Source organism: Globicephala melas, chromosome 1, assembly GCF_963455315.2.
Source record: "Globicephala melas chromosome 1, mGloMel1.2, whole genome shotgun sequence".
In the NCBI taxonomy this organism is placed as follows: domain Eukaryota; kingdom Metazoa; phylum Chordata; class Mammalia; order Artiodactyla; family Delphinidae; genus Globicephala; species Globicephala melas.
In genome coordinates this window covers 180,582,340-180,600,519 of record NC_083314.1, presented here as the reverse complement: position 1 = coordinate 180,600,519, position 18,180 = coordinate 180,582,340, and the positions used below count along the sequence as shown (strand labels likewise).

Genomic DNA, 18,180 nt, shown 5'->3' with positions numbered 1-18,180 from the left:
GGGAGTGTGTGACTTCGTGCGTCATTGTGTGTGTCAATTTACCCGAGTGCGTGTGTGTGTGTGAACGTGCATGCTAGTGTGTGTTTTTGTGAGTGTGTCTGTGTGTGACATCCGGGGATGGGATACGGAGGGGGATCCTCCCATCCTGAACCCCCTCTCTCTTCTCCTCGAGGTGGCCGGGGCGCCCGGAACCCCGGCCCTGACAGGGGTGCTGGGGTTGGCGACGACGCAGAGCTCACCGAGGGTCCCGCGACCTCCCACGGCCGGGCCGCCTGGTCTGCGCATCCCAGGCTTCTTCAACATTCCCGGGAGCTCCTGGTCGAGTTTTTCTCCTGCCCTCTTCGCAGGCTCTAGGCGACGCTGGGGCGGAGGGAGGCTCTTTGGGCCGGATGGGCGGGCCCTGCCTTGGGCGCCTCACCTGGAACACTGGCTGGAGGCGGAGACGTGCGAAGCAGTTGGGACCACCGAGGGCTGTGCCTCAGGCCACTTTGTTCTGCCCCACGTCTGCCCCGCTCGGGTGGGGTCACTCTGGGGTCACTCTGAACCTCGCACTCCCCTCCTCCTCTTGCGCTCCACTGTGACACAGGTTGAAGTCCGGCTGTGGACCCGAAAGAACATTCGAGGGGACCTGGGACGTTGCAGGGCAAGAAGCGTGTGGGCCCGGTACAAGTCCAAAGTGCTTCCAAAGCTAGCTCTGCTGCTAAGAGGCTGTGGGATTGGGTGCGGACGTGTGTGTGTCTGTGTGTGTGTGTGAGTTCCTTGCCCTATGAGCTTCGGCTTCATTTACAACCCAAGGGAGAACAATACCCACTTTACAGTGTGATGCCTGGATGAAAACTGGAGCAAAGTGCAGGGGGATGACCGCGCTATATTGCACGCACGCTATGCCGGCACGCATAGTTCATTGTAATGAATAGGTGTATCGTGAAAGTCCCGGGTTAACCCATTTATTTTCTAAATCCGACATGTGAGGTAAACTCCGATGGAGAGGGAGGCCCAGCGGCTGGGGAACAGCCCGCACACTGGATTTGAGCACAGAGCCAGGGCTGGCCAGTTACTCGGGTGACCCCGGCTCCTGACAAGTGACACTGGTCCCTTGCCCCGCCCTTTCTGGTGATTCCTTGGGAACCCGGGAGAGGAAAGCAGGCGGACGACCGGCCCTGGCTCACTTGGCAGGTGGCATTTTCTATCCTCTGGTTACAAGGCCGAAGGGGGGCCAAGGCCAGCGTGCGCAAGCCGTCCGGGGTCCAGCGGCGGCTGAGGTTCCCGACTCCATGCGCAACCCCACCCGCCAGCAGGGAGCAGCGGGGTCCGGGAGGATTTGCAGCGGCGTCCACGAGGTGCGCAGCGGACGCCTGCTCTCCAGAGCTTCGCCTGGCTGGGGCTGTGAGAATTTGCCGACGGTGCCCGCGCCGCCGCTGGCCCCGCCCCAGCCCCGGGGACGCCCCGCCCCCTGGCCCTGCCCGCGTCTGCCTGTTGTCCGGGCCCCGCCCAGGACCGCGCCCCTCCGCGGATGCCCCGCGCACCCGCTCCGCACCGCGGGCCTGCCCTCAGGCCCCCGGGGCTCGGCGCCGCCGCCCAGAGGCTCGCGCCCTCCCGTCGCTCCGGGACCCGCCCGCCGCGTCCCCTGGGCAACCGTCTCCAGGGAGACCGGGCCCCGCCCCCGGCATCGACACCCGGTACGGAGCCCACCTGTGCGGGCGTCTGCGGGGTCCCAGTGCCCCCCCACAGCGCACGCCCCGCCACGCCCCGCCACGCCCCGCCCAGCGCCGGGCTTTGTCCGCCTGGGGAGATCCGGGGACCGGGGGCGCGTGGGGTCTGGAGGAGGAGGCGCGTTCCCGGGGCGGACCGAACCCCGTTGGGGAGGCCGAGGCAGCGGGCCGCTCTCGCGTTGTGATTCTCTGGTGTGGGCTGATTCATACCCTCCTTTTCTGATCTCATTGCATCCCTTTTATGCCTCCGTGGGGCCGGGAATCCGGGGTGTCCCGCTACCGCCCTAGATGGGAATGAGCAGGGCCCTCAGCCGGGCTCCGGACGAGGACGCGCGCCTGTTCGGGGAAAGCTGTTTACTTGTCAGGGACCGAGCAGTTGCCGCGCGCGCCCTCCCCTCCCCCTGCCCCCGATTCGGGACCGAGCATCCTGCGCTCTGGCCATTCCTAGCGTTGCCTCCCAAAGCTTTGCCCTTGAACCCAGAGGGCTAGAGGGCGGTAGACCCAGCTCCTGAGGTCCCGGCCAGCGTGAGGGCCAGAGCAAAAGACGTCCTCCCTCGCCCCCTCTTGTGAATTCTGTCCCGGCTCCGTATTTCCTGACCTGAATTCCTAAGGACTAATTTTTCTCTTATCTTTCATTCTCTCGGCTCCATCACTTTTTTTGCTTCGTCTTTCCTGGTTTCGAAAGTGCTTTCTCTACGATCCTGTCTCATTTCCCTGTGACTGAGCTGTTGTTTTTTGTCCTCTTGTTAATTAACTCCCTTGGTCAGAATGGAAGTTATTTCTTTCTTAGCTCTTGTCGCTGACCTCCCGTTTCTCTGGTGACAGTGCTTTGGGAAGTGCCTTGCCATCCTCTCACCTGGATGCTAAATGGAGAGACCATCCAAGCCCATGTTCCTGGGCTCCTGCAGCAGGGTCCGTGGGGTATCCTTCCAGGGATTAGGCTGGCAGCCGGGTGAATTCCAGCTTGGACCTTGGGAAATGTCTTCTTGGAATGACACCTTTTCCAACGGCTTCCTAGGACTGGGCTTTTTGTCTCATGGAGAAACCAGTGGTTTAGGTTTCCTGCTCTTCAGGAGCTCAGTGGGTTCCAGGCAGGAGAATCCTGCTGTGCAGGTAGCTGGGGGGAGGTTGGGGGGGTGGCAGGTCCTGCTGCTGGAACCCAGCCGCCTGGGCTCCCAGAACTCAGGTGTTTTTCTGTCTCTGGGGTCAGATTATTTCCAGGAGCCGCCCACAGTAGGGAAAGAAGCAGCACAGAGGCAGTGAGTGGGCCGACCCCTCCCCACACACCCTTCCTTTTCATCTCCAGCAAGCAGGGATGAATCTTCCTTTATGATGCAATTTGGGTCTCGAATGGGGACCCTCAAGTTCACAGACCTGCTTTTTGCAGCCATTGAATGGAACTTGAACCCAGGCTTGACTCAGATCACTTACTTTGCTTTCAAAAACCAAACAAAACAAACAACTCTAAAAATGATCTGAGTCATCTGTATGTATATGAATTCCTGCTTCAGGCACTGGAAATGTTCCTGTGGTTTGCTTCAGTACCACCAAAGGGAGCTGGGGGTGGCATTGACACAGATGGTGAAAAAGGCCCATTAAGTACAATGTGACTGGTTTGCAAAAAGCAAACCTTGGTGAGACAGTTGCTTTGGAGCTAAAGTCCTCTAAGAGAATGCACAGAAGTTTCCTGAGACTTTCTCTTTTTAAAGATTTCTTTCTTTCTCTTTCTTTTCTGTTCTTTTTTTTCAGACAGATAAGGAGCTCAGAGTCAGGCAAGGGCGGAATGACGCTCATTGATCCCAAAGCATCTTTAATCTGCCAGGCAGAGGGACCTTTGCTGCTGGTCTTTCTTGGACCATTCCAGAGAGGTAGGTTGGGCAAAGGAAACAAATGTGGGGGGGCGGGAAGAGGAGATGTTATTTTGTAGATAGGTTAAGAATTTGAATGGAATCCACCCTCCCTGACTATCTAGCCAAAGGAGAACTTCTCTTTAGGACTAGAATGCTAAAAGGAAGAGAGTGACCCAAATTTGTGCTCAGAGCCTATGAAGGGGGATGTGAACTAGACCCCAGCCAGCTTCCCAAGAGAGGGATGCTGCTACCTGGGAAGGGATGGCTGTGCTTCGAGGAGCCCTGGAGCCCATTATTAAACTGCAGCATTTGGTATTTGACTTGCTGCATTCATGATAGAGCTGGGCTGACCTATTTGGTGCGAGAAAAATTAAAACCTTCTTCCGAAGGAAGTGGATTGGATTTTCATAACTTGATATTGCTTCTCAAGGAGTCCTTAGGTGGGGACATTCTGTTTCTCTAGAGAGTTGGCAGTCACTGGATCAGTAAGAGGATGCTCCTTGGAACTTCTGGGACATTAGCTTGCAAGCTGAATGTAGTCCCTTCATTGTGCAAATGAAGAAATTGAGGTCAGAGACTGACACTGACTGAGCCTTCGCTGAACACCTGCCTTTGGTATCTGGGGGCAGCTGGGTGTGATTAGCAAGTGTGCAGATTTGTCCCGTTTGCAAGCTGTGTGGGCACATATGTATTCTGTGGGTGCCCAGCACCGTCTTCCTTATACAGTTGCTCGAGCAGCTACTGTCATTTCTGACGGTTCAGGTAGGGCACGAGGTTACATGATGTCATCCTTGGAGGCTTTCCCCCACCCCACCTCATTTTTTCTAGGTCTTCATTGGTACTTTCCAAACTTCTTTGTTAGTGTGGACCTCTTTAAAAAGATCAAAGTATTAAGCAGAATTTTAACCTCTAAAGCAGATTAAAAGAGTGCCACTGTGGTACAAGTAGAGACTGGCCCAGAACTCCTCCCACTGAGCAGCTGTCCTACTCCTGCCACCCTCTGAAGGCCTTGGGGTGCTTCTGTGGAACCCCAGGACTCCCTGGCACATAGGCGAAAACCATGGATTATGTAGACCTGTGTAGAGGAATTAGTTTCTTTTTCTGCTACACACCTGTTGACACTATCGTGATTTGTGTTTCAGAAGATGCCTTTAAATCATGATTTTTAACCCTCCGACTTTTTGATTTGTAAAGGATACCTATTTACTGTCGGAAGTTTACAAACTACAAAAAAATTACAAGCATCACTCTTCTGTAATCCTACCCCCCTCCCGAAAGAACCATTGTTTCCTTGTTGGAGTATCCTCCCTGGAGAGTCTTCTGTGCGTGTATCTTTGGAAACTTGATTTTTATTTCTTGGTAAATATTATCATGAACTTCCACAAAAACATAACTGAATGCATGTGTTTATCTCTGCTCTGTTTCAAAAGCCCACTAAAATGAGAGTAGAGGAATAAAAAGGTATAAATCCTTAAGAAAACAGAAAATGATGATAGAGGGGGAGGGATATGAGCAAAACTTTTGAAAGCTGGGAAGCAAGTGGGTGAAAGAAAAGCAAAGCTTAGAATGTTGAATGTCCTGGCTGTGAGGGAAGCGAGCTGGCTTGTACACACGACCCACCAAAGGCTAAAGAATGGGGGCCACAGAGTGTTCCCAACAATGGGGGCAGGGAGCGGGGCTGGAAGCAGGAATATTGGTTTAAAGTGTCTGTTAGAGCCACAGACCCCTCTCTCAGGCCACGTAGCCAGGTAGCTCCCTCCTCCACCAGCAGAAGATGGCTAGTTTCCTGCAGGCAGTATTGAACCAGAGCAGCAGAAGGCAGGGGAGGCTCTATATTGAGAACAGGAAGATTCAGTGAAAGTTTGCATGCTGAATAGACAGACCCTCTCCAAGCTGGTTCCTGGAACATGGCAGCCTAGCTTCTACCCATCCTCCAGGCAGGGGCCTTGAACTTCTCTCTAAGGAACCCAACCTCATGAAAAAACGCTACTTCTCAGCGACACCTACCAAGCAACCAGCCCTGCACAAGCACCTTTCAGTGCCTCTCTCTTAAATTTGAATGGGCAGCCTGGATCGTCACACGCCGAATGAGTCCTCTAACATGAAAGGCAGAGACCCAGAAGTCATAAACATGGTTGTTTTTTAAAAAGGCATATTTATAAAACAATAGTAAGCTCTTGGATATCAAAACTAGGCTAGTAGAAGTAGAAACTTCAATAGAATAGAGTTAGAAGATTGAACAATGAATTTCTAGAAAGTAAGACAGAAAGACTTGAGGGACGGAAAATAAGAAAGAGAAGATAAGAAAATTAGAGCAGTTTGGGAGGCCCAGTATCCATCTCATAGGAGCTCAAGGGAGAGAAATGGAGAAGGAAAAGTTATTAAACTCCAGGAAAAAAAAAAATCTAGAACTCAAGAGTTTGCATTAAGAATCTCTGTGTAGCACTCAGCCCAATGAATAATAAGATACAGTACATCAGGGACTTACCCGCTGGTCCAGTGGTAAAGAATCTGCCTTCCAATGCAGGGGACGCGGGTTCAATCCCTGGTCAGGGAACTAAGATCCCACATGCCGCGGGGCAACTAAGCACACGCACCACAACTACTGAGCCCGTGCGCTTCAACTAGAGTGCCCGCGTGCCGCAACTACAGAGCCCACGCGCTCTGGAGCCCACGTGCCACAACTAGAGAGAGAAAACCCACACGCTACAACTAGAGAGAAGCCCATGCACCACAACGAAGAGCCCGCGCACCGCAACAAAAAGATTCTGCGTGCCTCAATGAAGACCCAATGCAGCCAAAAATAAAAATAAATAAATATATATATTTAAAAAGATACACTACATCAAAGTAAAAGATGTTCTATGGGACATCAACATGAACTTCCAAAAGTCCAGAGATAGAAGTTACTAAAAGCCAGCACAGGGAAAAGGGGCCACATACAGAAGATCAGAGCACGGAATGGCGTTGGACTTTACAAAATCAACAGCAGGAGCTACAAGACAGTGGAGCAACTCTTTCAAATTTCTGAGGGAAATTAATTCCCAACCCAGAATTCTGTAATCATCATTCAAGCAAAATAATAGGATGAAGACCTTTTTCAGACATGTAATTTTTCAAAAACTTCACACACACACACACACACACACACACTCTTTGTATCCCTTTTCAAGGAAGCTACTAGAGGATGTGCTTTACTAAAATGAGAGAGTAAACCAAGAAAGAGGAACGAGTGGTACAATATGCAGTTGTCTCTTGTTTCTCACTTGGCTCAGCCACCAGATGACTTTCTGTATTTCAGCTGTTGTCTTCCTTTGAGCCTTGGGAGTGGGGAGGGAAATAAACACCTACCCCACCATGGAAACTGAAAAGTACTCTCTTCCAAGCCTCCCCTGCAGCCAGCACCTGTGATGTGGGCTCCACTGATGAAATGTACCTATGTTATATTTTGACAGAGAAGAGAGGGATGAAACGTGTGTTGCTTCCATGGTTATGGTGGTGATAGCGGGGATGGGCTTCAAGGTTGAGTTCTTGGCACAGAAGTGGCAGGGGTACAAGGTAGCACCCAGTACTCAGTGGCAATACCAGCAATTTTGCCATCAGACATGATTCTGTATCATGGAGTCCACATGGTGTAGTACAGTTATATTTCCTTTCTTGTTCAACTTTTTGTTTTTCCTGGAGTTGATAGTTGCCTCACGTTTTTAATTGCTTTGTTTGTTGCCTCATATTTTTATTTGCTTTGTTTTCAATGGACTAATCACTAATTCTTCCTCAAACTGTCCAACAGAACTATTAAACCCCTCGCAATGCAGCAAATATGTCAGACAACCTGTCAGCTCCTTCCCTGCTTAATCAGTGAGAGTCAGCTTCTTTACTTGCAACCAAGAACCCTGACTGGTAGAGAGAAGGTGAAGGGAATTCCCATAATGATAGTGAAGAGAAGTTCCAATATCACAGTTGTGCAGCTGGTCTAGAGAGCAGCCAGCCCAATTTGGAGCAAGATGGCTGAGGGCCCCAGGAGGAATCTCTAAGAAAAAAATGGAGCTGATGGATTATCTGATATATTTGCTGTATTATAAGGATTTTGTAGTGCTGTTAGAGAGTTTGAGGAAGAATTACATATTCACACATAGAAAACAAAGAAAATTAAAAACGAGGCAACGGTAGGAGTAACAAAAAGTTGAACAAGAAAGGAAACCATAGTATAGGATGTGGCTTAGCTTTGAACAATATTTACATGGTTATAATAATGGAAGAACTAAAGTTTGATTAACAGAAAGTGATCCCGTAACTATATCCAGGAAATGGGGGAGAGGATCCATGCATGTGTGTATGTGAAGGAAAGCACAAACTCATCTTCTCAGGTAAAAAGTTAAAAGTTGAAGATCAAGAAATATCAGTATAAACCTGTTCTTTAGAAATGCAGAGATAAATGCAGAAGGTACAACTGAAATTGGGGGTGATTTGTTTGGATATAGAGGTCAAGGGACTGCTCATTTTTTGCTGCAAGCATTTTAGTTTTCATTAATTTTTAAAATTATGTGCTTGCAAAACTTTCACAGATATTAAAATTTAAAAGTCATTAGTATGATGGCCACATCCACCCATCATATAGCTGTTTTCATTTTCTCTATGCTTTCTGAAATGTTTTGTCCACAAACACATGTTGCCATGGTAAATATATGTGCATTATTGGTTTCATTTAATGTGGGGAGTATTTGCAGTGCCGTGTCATTCTAATGACTACATTCACTCTTGTTGTTCGTGTTATCATTTACTTAGACGTTTCTTTATTATTTTTGATTTATGAGTTTCACAGATAATACTACAATCCATATCTTTGTGCATATAGCTTTTTCTTTTTCACTTTTGAAATGCTTCCTTAAGACAGTTTCCAGATTCCCCAAATTACCAGATATGAGACCATGGATCTTTCTCTTGATTTTGCTGTGTAGTGTTGAGGGACCCTGCATGGTTGCAGGCCCAAGGCCCCCCTGGGTGCACCATGAACTGAGCATCATAGGAGATCATAGGGATAGAACTTTTTGTAGGGTAGTTGGCTCATTTTTTTTTTTCTGATGGCAGTAGCAGGAGTCAGTCTCTCTCTCTCTCTTTTTTTCCCATATAGAACAGAATTTCCAAAGACCTACACATCTTCTCTGACGTCTGTCTTGGTTTTCCCCCACTGAGGATTTTTTTCCTTTTTAAAATATTCAAATTAGAAGTTACTGTCCTATTGAATAATATGGACTCAAAGGAGACACATTTAAAATGGGAGAGAGTGAAAAAAAGAAAAGGAAGAAGAAGAAGTGAGGGAGGCAGAAGTGGGTAGAATAGGAAACCAGGGAATAAGGTAGTTCATGTCCTCAGCTTGCCTTCCAAGCAGACACTGGGACGCCTTCTTCTGCACGGTGTCACGTGACTTTGTTATTTTGTCCAATCCCATCCTTCACCCCTCTGACCTCTTTTTCTCCAGGTGGCAGGAGCTGGGGTGTCAGACAGCCCTCCAAACAAGCCCGTCCTTCCTCTTCCTGGGGTGGTCTTCAAGATGTCCTACTTGCCTGGACTAAAACAAAAACAAACAAAAAAAAGAAAGCATTTGTATCTTGGAAGAATAGCACATCTGTCCTAAAACTGTACCTGCTGAGGGCCCTGGGCCATGCATTTGCCTCTGGCCTATGGCTTCATTCTCTTCAAGAAGGTGAAGGCTGCAGGCTTCAAGGCTGGGCTGCTGGGATGCCTGTTCCTCAGCTCCTTAAGAGCAGAGGATTGGGGTGTTTCGTGGCCTGTAGGGCCCAACGCCTTCCCTCATTCATCTGCTCTGCCGGCTCTGACCTGGGGCCCTGGCCTCATTACTTTCCCCGCTCCATTCTTGCCTCCCTTCCTTCCATTTTCCTCACAGCAGCCAAAGCAGTCTTCTTCGTAAAGCATAAAATCAGGCCATCTCCGTCCCCTGCTTAAAACCCCCCAGTGACTTCCCACTGCAGTGGTGACAAAGCCTGGCTCCTCCCGGAGGCTCCAAGGCCCTGCAGGGTCAGCCACATTGTCTCTCCCCAGTCTCCCCTTCTGCTGTGACTCCTATTACCTGGTCTTCTGCCTCAGGGCCTTTGCACTTCCCATTCCAGCTGCCTGGAACCCTATTTCATAGATCTTTCCTGGATCCTTCTCGTCATTTGGGCCTCATCTGCAATATCTCACCTGAGGACCCTTACCTGACCTGCCATCCAAAGAAGATGCTCCCTGCAAACCTGTTTTATCACATTCTAATCCTATACTCTCTGAAATCATCTTGTTTATTCAGTTGTTTCTTTCTTTTTTTTTTTTGTCTTTTCCCGTTAGACTAAAAACTCTGTAAGAGCAGGGATGGTGCCTGTCCCATTCCCTGATGGACACATAGAAGGCGATCAAATCAATATTTGCTGAATGAATGAATGAGCGAGTGAATGAATGAATAGGACTTGGGACCTTCAGCCTTCTGGGTCAAGGAGGGGCCCCTCATTCTTTTTCCTGAGGGCCTCCAGGAGGATGTGGTGGTTGAAGGATCTCCTGGCCGCCAGAGCAGGGTGGTGGTTTCTGGAAAGCTCCTTCGGGATAAACATCCAGGAGATTCAGCAGGTGGTGGCCCTCCAGGTAAAGCATCTTCTGCTCTGCTTCTGAAGCGCTCACTTGCTCTCACTTTCCATCTAAGTTGGGCAACAGGAAAAGTGTTCATTTCATTCTCCGTGGGAGACTGACCGGAAACAGCACTTGATTAGAAGGACTTTTTGAGGCCGAGAAGTCCTGGAAATAAACCCGGGTCAAGAGGCCCAATGTGAACTCTGCTCTGTTCAGCGTGATGTGGAAGGCCGGCCCCTGTGGCCCCCTGCCCCTTGTCACATGGCTGCTGGTCTCGCATCCTCCCAGCCTGGGTGGATGGTAGATACTTAGACTGTGTGCGTAACTACCTTCTACAACTTTCTGTGACTGAGGCTCCTTCCCTTGGGCTAACTAGGTTGTAACTTTGGGCTCTGAAATCCAGGCATTGGACAGATGTTTTGTCCTCAGGTTAAGGACACGAACATCTCTCTCTATACAGGTTCATAGGAGCCGTCCAGGGGGACCTCTAGACTCTTGCTTTAGGATAACATCGGAAGGTACAGGGCATGTTTTGCCCAGGGCGTCCCCTCAGGGAGGAGGATGTTTATCGCTCAGACAAGCAAGACACAACTTCCCTTCTTTTCCCACTGCCTGTCCCCTGCTGAGAGTGACTCATGTGTTCCCTTGGGAAGCTGTTCCCCAGGGTATGTGATTGTTCCCCAGGCACCAAAAAGCCTGTCTTTACATTGACAAAGGCTGGGCAGCATCTCCCGGTCAGTGTGTCAACCACATTTGTGACGGCTACTGGAAAGAGGCAGAAGTCTAACAGACTCGGGAGACGCCAGCTCAGAGCCCCAAAAAGGTGGAGTTTCAACAGGAATGAAAGGGATCCTTCGGCAGTCCTGAGCTTGGGACAAGCCATCAGCCAGCTGGTCTGCCAGCCCAGGGGGACTCTGTGGGCTGCAAGGTCACTCCTAGTCCCGAAGAAGCATTTGTGGGATTCTACATCCCTTGCTTGCCCTTTTCCCTTAGAAATAACTTAGGGCCCCCTGAGGCGTTCCCTGCTGCCAGTGGGGAAGGATGGTGGTGGCAGATGTCCTTGTATCGAAATCTTTAGAGAAACTCCTCTGCCGGCCGCTCAGGACTCAGGAGGTCAGACCCCTCAGACCTTCACAGCTGAGAAACTGTTCTTCAACCTCCGGCCAGAGAAGGTGCATCTACCTGGGAATGTCTAGGAACAGCTCGCAGAGGGCTGGTGACAGAGACCCCCGGCGCCCCCGCCCCGGCCAGGATGACTCTGCTGCCGCGCAGCTCTTCTGTGGAGCGTGCGGGCCGGAAGTGGGAAGGTGAAAGGAAGCGAGCTCCTTCTTGCCCAGTTTTCTTTACTATTTTATTAACGATTCAGATGTGGACGGACAGAGGAAGCCTCTCTCAAGATTCTGGATGACAGAGTGAGAAGGATTGTTCCTGGTTCTTCTTTGGTCCATCCCACTTCAGTGCCTTGAGGGTGGTCGTGACCCTTACTTACCTTCCTGGCCCCATGGCTCCACATGTGTGTGCCGTCTACTGATCCCAAATGATATCTCTGTGACCCCTAAGACCTCTTCCCTGAGCTGCAACCTGGGACGTTGCCCCTTGGCTGTCTCCATTGGGATGTTCAGTAAGCAGCTCAGATTCAGTATGTCTGAAATGGAGCTCTTGCTGTTTCAGTTCCCTGCAAATCTGTTTCTCCCTTACACTTTGCCATCTCTGTAAATATCCACCAGCCATGCAGTCTCCCAAGCCCAAACCTGCCTGTTATCCTTGCTCCTTCTCTCACTGTCCCCCACCTGACGCCCCCGCACCGCGCACCCCGCCACCAGCTCATAGATGTACCTTGATTCCCTCCCTCTCCAGTTCCATCTCCTCCTCCTGGGTCAAGGCACAGTCATCTGTGGCAGGAGCTGCCCTACATTCTCGCCGGCATGCTTGCAGCCCTCCAGCATCATTTCAGATGCAAATAGGATCTGGTGGCTCCCTTTCCTAAAACCCTCTAGGGCTGTGCACTCACTGCATCGCTCCTAGAGTGAAAGCCAGGTGCTTCCCCTGTAAAGGCTCTGCAGGACTGGTCCCTGCTCACCTCCTCAGCCCATCTCATCCCCCACCCTCCCCTGCGCTCCAGCGGCAAGGGCCCGCCTTCTGTCAGCTCAGGACGTGATGGCTCACCCTGGCCCTCTGCCCCAGTGTCCTCCCCTCAGAGGGGCCTTTCTCGGCCTCCCTATATGCAGCAGCCCCTCCTGCTGTCCTCCATCACATCGTCACTAGACACTCTGTCCTTCACCGCATTGATACAACGCGGGAACATCCTTCTTGTCTACTGTGTCTCCCCTACTGGTGTGTGAGCGCCTTCTGGGGAGGGACCCTTTGTCTCATTCACCACTGTGTTCCCAGCACCTCGCACGATTCCTGACACTTAATAAATACGAGTCGAATAAACTAAAATATCTCAGGTTAAGTGATATATACAAAATGTCAAATCCAATAATACATGAGTGCTGATTATTTCCATGAGATGAAATTACCGAGAATAATTGTGAGTTCCTGCGTCTAGATTCAGGAAGTTAGTGTTCCTGTACAGACTGGGAGATCCTGGCTTACTGTGAGAAGTGTCTGGAGGGTTGGCAGCCAGCAAACTTGGTGATGTGGCCACCAAAGCACTTTCGGTGGGAAGCGGAGGCGGGGGAGGGGAGCCTGATACCCTTTTAGGCCAAACAAATGGGAGTTTGGTGACTAGAACATTCTCCTACCATTGGCCTGCCGGGCCCCATCTGGAGCTTCTTGTTTTCTTGGAGTGCCAAACTTTGGCAAAACGTCTAAATCTGCTCTGTAGGGAGAACAGAGGTGCTGGGGCCACCATCCAGCAGAAGAGCCGTCAGATAACGACTCCATGTGCCTCTAGGTGGCAGCACAAAGGACAGGGCTGGCTCTTAGAGGTGGGCCAGTGTCCAAGGGAAGAAATTTCTAACACTAGAAGCTTCCAAAAATGGAATGTGCTGCTCTATTAATGGAAATAAATACTTTCAGCTGCAAGTGATAGAAAATCCAACTCAAACTGCTCTAAGTTAACAACAAAAAGGCGGGGCTGGGGCGGGTTTTTTGGCTGATAGAACTGAAAATTCTAGAGGTAGAGTGTAGCTTCAGGCATGGCTGGATCCAGGGAATCAAAGGCTGTCCTCGGGACCCTGCTTCACTTTCCATACTGAGCTCTGCTTTCCTCCACGTTGGTCCTTTCTCGGGTTCCACCCCTCAGAGCAGCGGGTGGTCACCAGCAGCTCCTGGTAGATATTCTGTCTTTTCTGTTCTCCCAGGAGAAAGTCCCCAAAGAAGTCCAGATGTCAAAACCCGTGGGATTGACTTCATAGTCACATGTCCATCCTAGAATCACTGTAGCCAGAGAGGTATGACAGTTGGCTGGGGCGATGTCCCGTCCCTGCTTCCAACCCAGTCCCTGTGGCCAGGGAATGCGGGGCTCTGAAAGGCTGGGCCTGGGTCTCAGGCCACTCCGGGAGCCAGGAGAGAAGTCAGCCCATCTGAGCCACTTGGACTGAGTTTGTGGAAGGTCCCCAGCTCCCAGATCAAGAAACCGAAAGTTACCAGCACCCGTGTGCCGCTCTCCCCCAGGGTAAACTGCCTTCCACCCGAGGTAACCCCTATCTCTTCTTCTGCCAACATAGACTAGTTCTGCCAGCGCTTGTTCTCCATATAAATGGGACCTTGAGCACATACTCTTTTGTGCCTGACGTCTTTCTCTCAGCCTTATATGTGTGAGATTCATTTATATTGTTGAATTGATAGATCATCCACTCTCACTGCTAATATAACATTCCATCGGGAGAGGAAACCACAGTTTATTTTTCCATTCTACTGCTGATGAGCACTTGGGAAGTTTCTGTTTGGGGACTACTAGGAACAGCGGTGCTAGACTCTTGTATGCTTCTTCTGGCGCACCTGTGCTGGCATTTCTGGAATTAATTGCTGGGTCGTAGGGCATATGTGTTCACCTTTAGTAGATACTGCTAAACAGTTTTCCAAAGTGGTTGTACCAATCCGCATTCTTGGAGCAGTTCTAAAGCCTCGGGATTAGCTGACATCTGTGTCCCATACACACTGAGAGCGACAGGTCTGGGCTTCATGGAGAGCTGGGGCTTGTTAGCAGCTGCATCCTGGGTCCTGGGCCCACAGAGAGGGAAAGAATTCCCATCCTTCTCCTGTCCCCTCTCTGGTATTTGATTCTGTCCTGCCCACACTATCCTGAGCCTTCCTCTTTTAGGAATGAGTTTTTAATATCAACGTGTTTCCCTGCATCCCAGATGGACGAGTGTAGTCGAAGGCTTCGTTTCCACAGCACTGAGGTACCCCATCCACCCCTTTGGCTAGAGTCCTGGGGAGTTCCTGCTGCATGCGCTCATCTTAGCCTCAGGACTGAGTGGCCAAAGATGCCTTCCTGAGCTTGGCCAAAGCACTGTAAATGGATTTTCCAGAATTCCTGACTGTCCTCCACATTCTGAGTCAAAAAAAGAAGCCTTTGTCCTGGCCGTTCTCAGAAAGAGGAACCCAAAGTAGGATGTGGTTTTACAACCAGAGGAAGTGGATCCCAACAGTGGTAACATGGTAGCACAGGGTGACATGCTGCCCTGCTGCTCAGAGCAGCTTCTGCATCTAACTGAGGGTGAGGCCTGGAGCCAGCTGGCAGAGCCACCAGAAGAACAGCTCTCTCAAACTAAACACTTCCTTTCAACTATTTTAAAAAGTCACTTAAATCTCGGAGGATGTGACCCTAGGGTAAGGAAGTATTTGTCTAAAGAATAAAAATGATAAAACATGAAGGAAAAAGATTTGCCTACATCAACATTCAAAACTTCTGCTCCTTAACAAGACACATAAACAAAGTGAAAAGATGACTCAAATCAGATATTGCCAACTCACTCAAGCAACAAAAGAACTGAATCTAGAGAATGTAAGAAACCCTGCAAAGCAGTAAGAAAAAGACAACCCCACAGAAAAAATGGGCAAAGTTTATAAGCTGGATATTTGCAGAAGGTAAACATTTTATGGATAATCAGAGAAATGCAAATTAAAACAAGAGAGCATTTCACGCCCACCAGATTGGCAGAAATGAGTAAATTTGACAGTACCAAGTGCTGGCAAAGATACGGAGATTAAAAAGTTAAGGATATGGTTATACCTGTCGTAGGTTATACGTATGATCTGACAATTCCACTCCTAGGCATATACCCTCTACCTGCACTGCCCAGTATGGCAGCCACCAGCCACATGTATTTCTTGAGCACTTGAAATGTGGACAGTATGATTGAGGAATGGAATTTTTAAACATTTTATTTAATTTTAATTCATTTAAACATAAGAATTCATACTCGATTTGGTTATTGGAAAACTTTTTAGTATATTTGGAACAACTTGAGTCTGTGAACCTACTTTTTTAACCTGTTAATTGTATGAAATCTACGTAAGATGAAATACTTCTGATGAAAACCTAGCGTCCGAATTGTCCTGTAAGTGTAAAATACACACCAGATTTCAAAGACTTAGCACCAAAAAAATGTAAACTATCTTGTAATTTTTCTGTACTGATAACATTGAAATGACCATAGTTTGGATATATTGAGTTAAATAAAATAGATTACTAACTGAATTTTATATGTGTCTTTTTACTTTTTAAAAATGTGGCTACTGGTACCTTTGACATTCCACGTGTGGCTCACATCATATTTCTCTTAGACAGTGTTCACCAAGACTCTCACTTGTACACAAGGAGATGTGTGCAAGAATATACGTTGCAGCATCATTTGTAATAACCAACATGAGTAGACACAAACCTTGAGGTCCCTTAGCAAGAGAGGGGGGTAAATAAATTGTGGTGTACTTACACAGTGAAATATCTCCCAAGAGTTAAAATGAATGAACTAGAGCTACATGTATCAGCATGGATAAATCTAGATTGCAGCGCTGAGTGGCAAAAACAAGGGCAGAAGACTCAGTAATCATACAATGCTTTAAAGCATGGAAAAATATTAGGAATTGTTTGTGGACACATTTTAGTATAATAAAAGGATAAAAACATGCATGGAAACTATAAACAACCAGAATCCAGGTGGTGGTAACCCTGAGTGGGAGAAAGACTCAAAGACCTCTTATTGTGTCTGTAACATTTTGTTACTTACCGGGCAGTGGGTTTGGTATCGCTGAGATAGTTCAACAGCTTGTCTGATGGCTAAAGCCATTTTCAAGCCATTTGGTTTCTGGTCAAAAAGTTTCAAAGAACGTCGTCCTTCGCTCCCTCTCAAGTCTGGGGTTGTCTGCCCAGTGATCCTGCCATTTTCCATCTTTGCCGGCTGGTGGCCATGGTGAGGTCTCCCACGTGTGTGTGTTCCTGAGAAAAAATGACTTGGCATGGGTTTGTTGGTGGTTTAAACTGGGGGCACCGCCGTGAAGGATGCAGACGGAGTGCTCAGCCTAGACAGTGGCCTGGGGCAGCAGGAGGCACAAGCCACCTCCCGGCTGGGACTCCATCCCAAGCTTCCTGCTGACAAAAGTGCTGAAATCCTGTTTTCCAAAGGGTCCTACTAAAGGACTCAGCCAGCACACCTTAGGGCCTCACTTTGCCTTTGCTTCCTTTGCAGGACGATTGGTATCCGAGAATTAAAAGAGCAGGATGCCCCCCGGGGTTGACTGCCCCATGGAATTCTGGACCAAGGAGGAGAATCAGAGCGTGGCTGTTGATTTCTTGCTGCCCACGGGGGTCTATCTGAACTTCCCTGTGTCCCGAAATGCCAACCTCAGCACCATCAAGAAGGTACGATCTTGACCTTAAAACTAGTTCTCAGAGCTTGGAACTCAGAGAAGCAGACAGATGGACTCTGCAACTCTCAGATTTGAGATCCTCAGCTATGAATTTTAAAAGATATGGGGGGGGGCTTCCCTAGTGGCACAGTTGTTAAGAATCCGCCTGCCAATGCAGGAGACATTGGTTCGAGCCCTGGTCCAGGAAGATCCCACATGCCACGGAGCAACTAAGCCCGTGCGCCACAACTACTGAGCCTGAGCTCTAGAGCCCGCGAGTCACAGCTGAAGCCCGCGCACCTAGAGCCCGTGCTCTGTAACAAAGAGAAGCCACCACAATGAGAAGCACGCGCATCGCAACGAAGAGTAGCCCCCACTCGTGGCACCTAGAGAAAGCCCGCACACAGCAACGAAGACCCAACACAGCCAAAAATCTTAAAAAATAAAATAAATTATAAAACAAGTAAATTAAAAAAAAAAAAAAGATATGGGAATTCCCTGGAAGTTCAGTGGTTAGGACTCCACGCTTTCACTGCCCGGGGCCCAGGTTCAAGCCCTGGTCAGGGAACTAAGATCCCGCAAGCAGTGTGGCGCGGCCAAAAAAAAAAAAAAAAAATTAAAAGATAAAAATAATGTCCAAGAATTGCTTAAAAACTCACAGTTGAAATCCACCTAGCTTTCCAAATTCAGCTCCCGCCTTTATCATGGCACGTTTACCCTTCCTAGATTCCTGTGAAAGCTTCAGGGTGCTGGTTCCCAGGGTGAACTTTCATCCTCTCCATGACTGTGCCATCACGTTTGAAACCACACCCCATGCATGGCCGCTTGAGTTCTCCCGGTCTTTTGTCTTCAGAGCTGTCATCATAGTCAACATCATCTTTGCAAATGGTTTTTGGCTTTGTTGAATAATTTTCATCGTGGATTACTGAGTCAAAGGATGAAATATCTGGATGGTATTTGGTACATCTTGTCTTGTGACCTTTCAAAGGGCTTATCCCACTTGCAAAGTGTGGGATTTAATGGGTCATGGCAGAGGACAAGGCCTTAGCCCGGAATTTGAAAAGCTATACTTGGGAGCAGAAAAAAAAGGAGAGAAGCAATGGACCATACTTGAGTTTTGTTTTGTTTTGTTTTGTGTTTTAATCTTCCCTTCCTGGGTGTTTCTTTAAAAATGAAATTTCTTTTTTTCCATTTCAAAA

General features: G+C 48.9%; 1 protein-coding gene across 2 annotated transcripts in view; it reads left to right on the top strand.

Annotated features, from left to right (window-relative positions):
• The first annotated feature begins 1,540 nt into the window (after positions 1-1,540).
• PIK3CD (phosphatidylinositol-4,5-bisphosphate 3-kinase catalytic subunit delta) overlaps positions 1,541-18,180 on the top strand; it is a 29,691-nt gene continuing 13,051 nt past the window's right edge. For both annotated transcript variants that reach the window (XM_060289434.1, XM_030879252.2), the window contains exons 1-3: positions 1,541-1,679; positions 3,462-3,580; positions 16,822-16,994. In XM_060289434.1, coding sequence (XP_060145417.1) covers positions 16,854-16,994 — 141 coding nt within the window. In that variant the 5' untranslated portion in view covers positions 1,541-1,679; positions 3,462-3,580; positions 16,822-16,853. The remainder of the gene's footprint in view (positions 1,680-3,461; positions 3,581-16,821; positions 16,995-18,180) is intronic.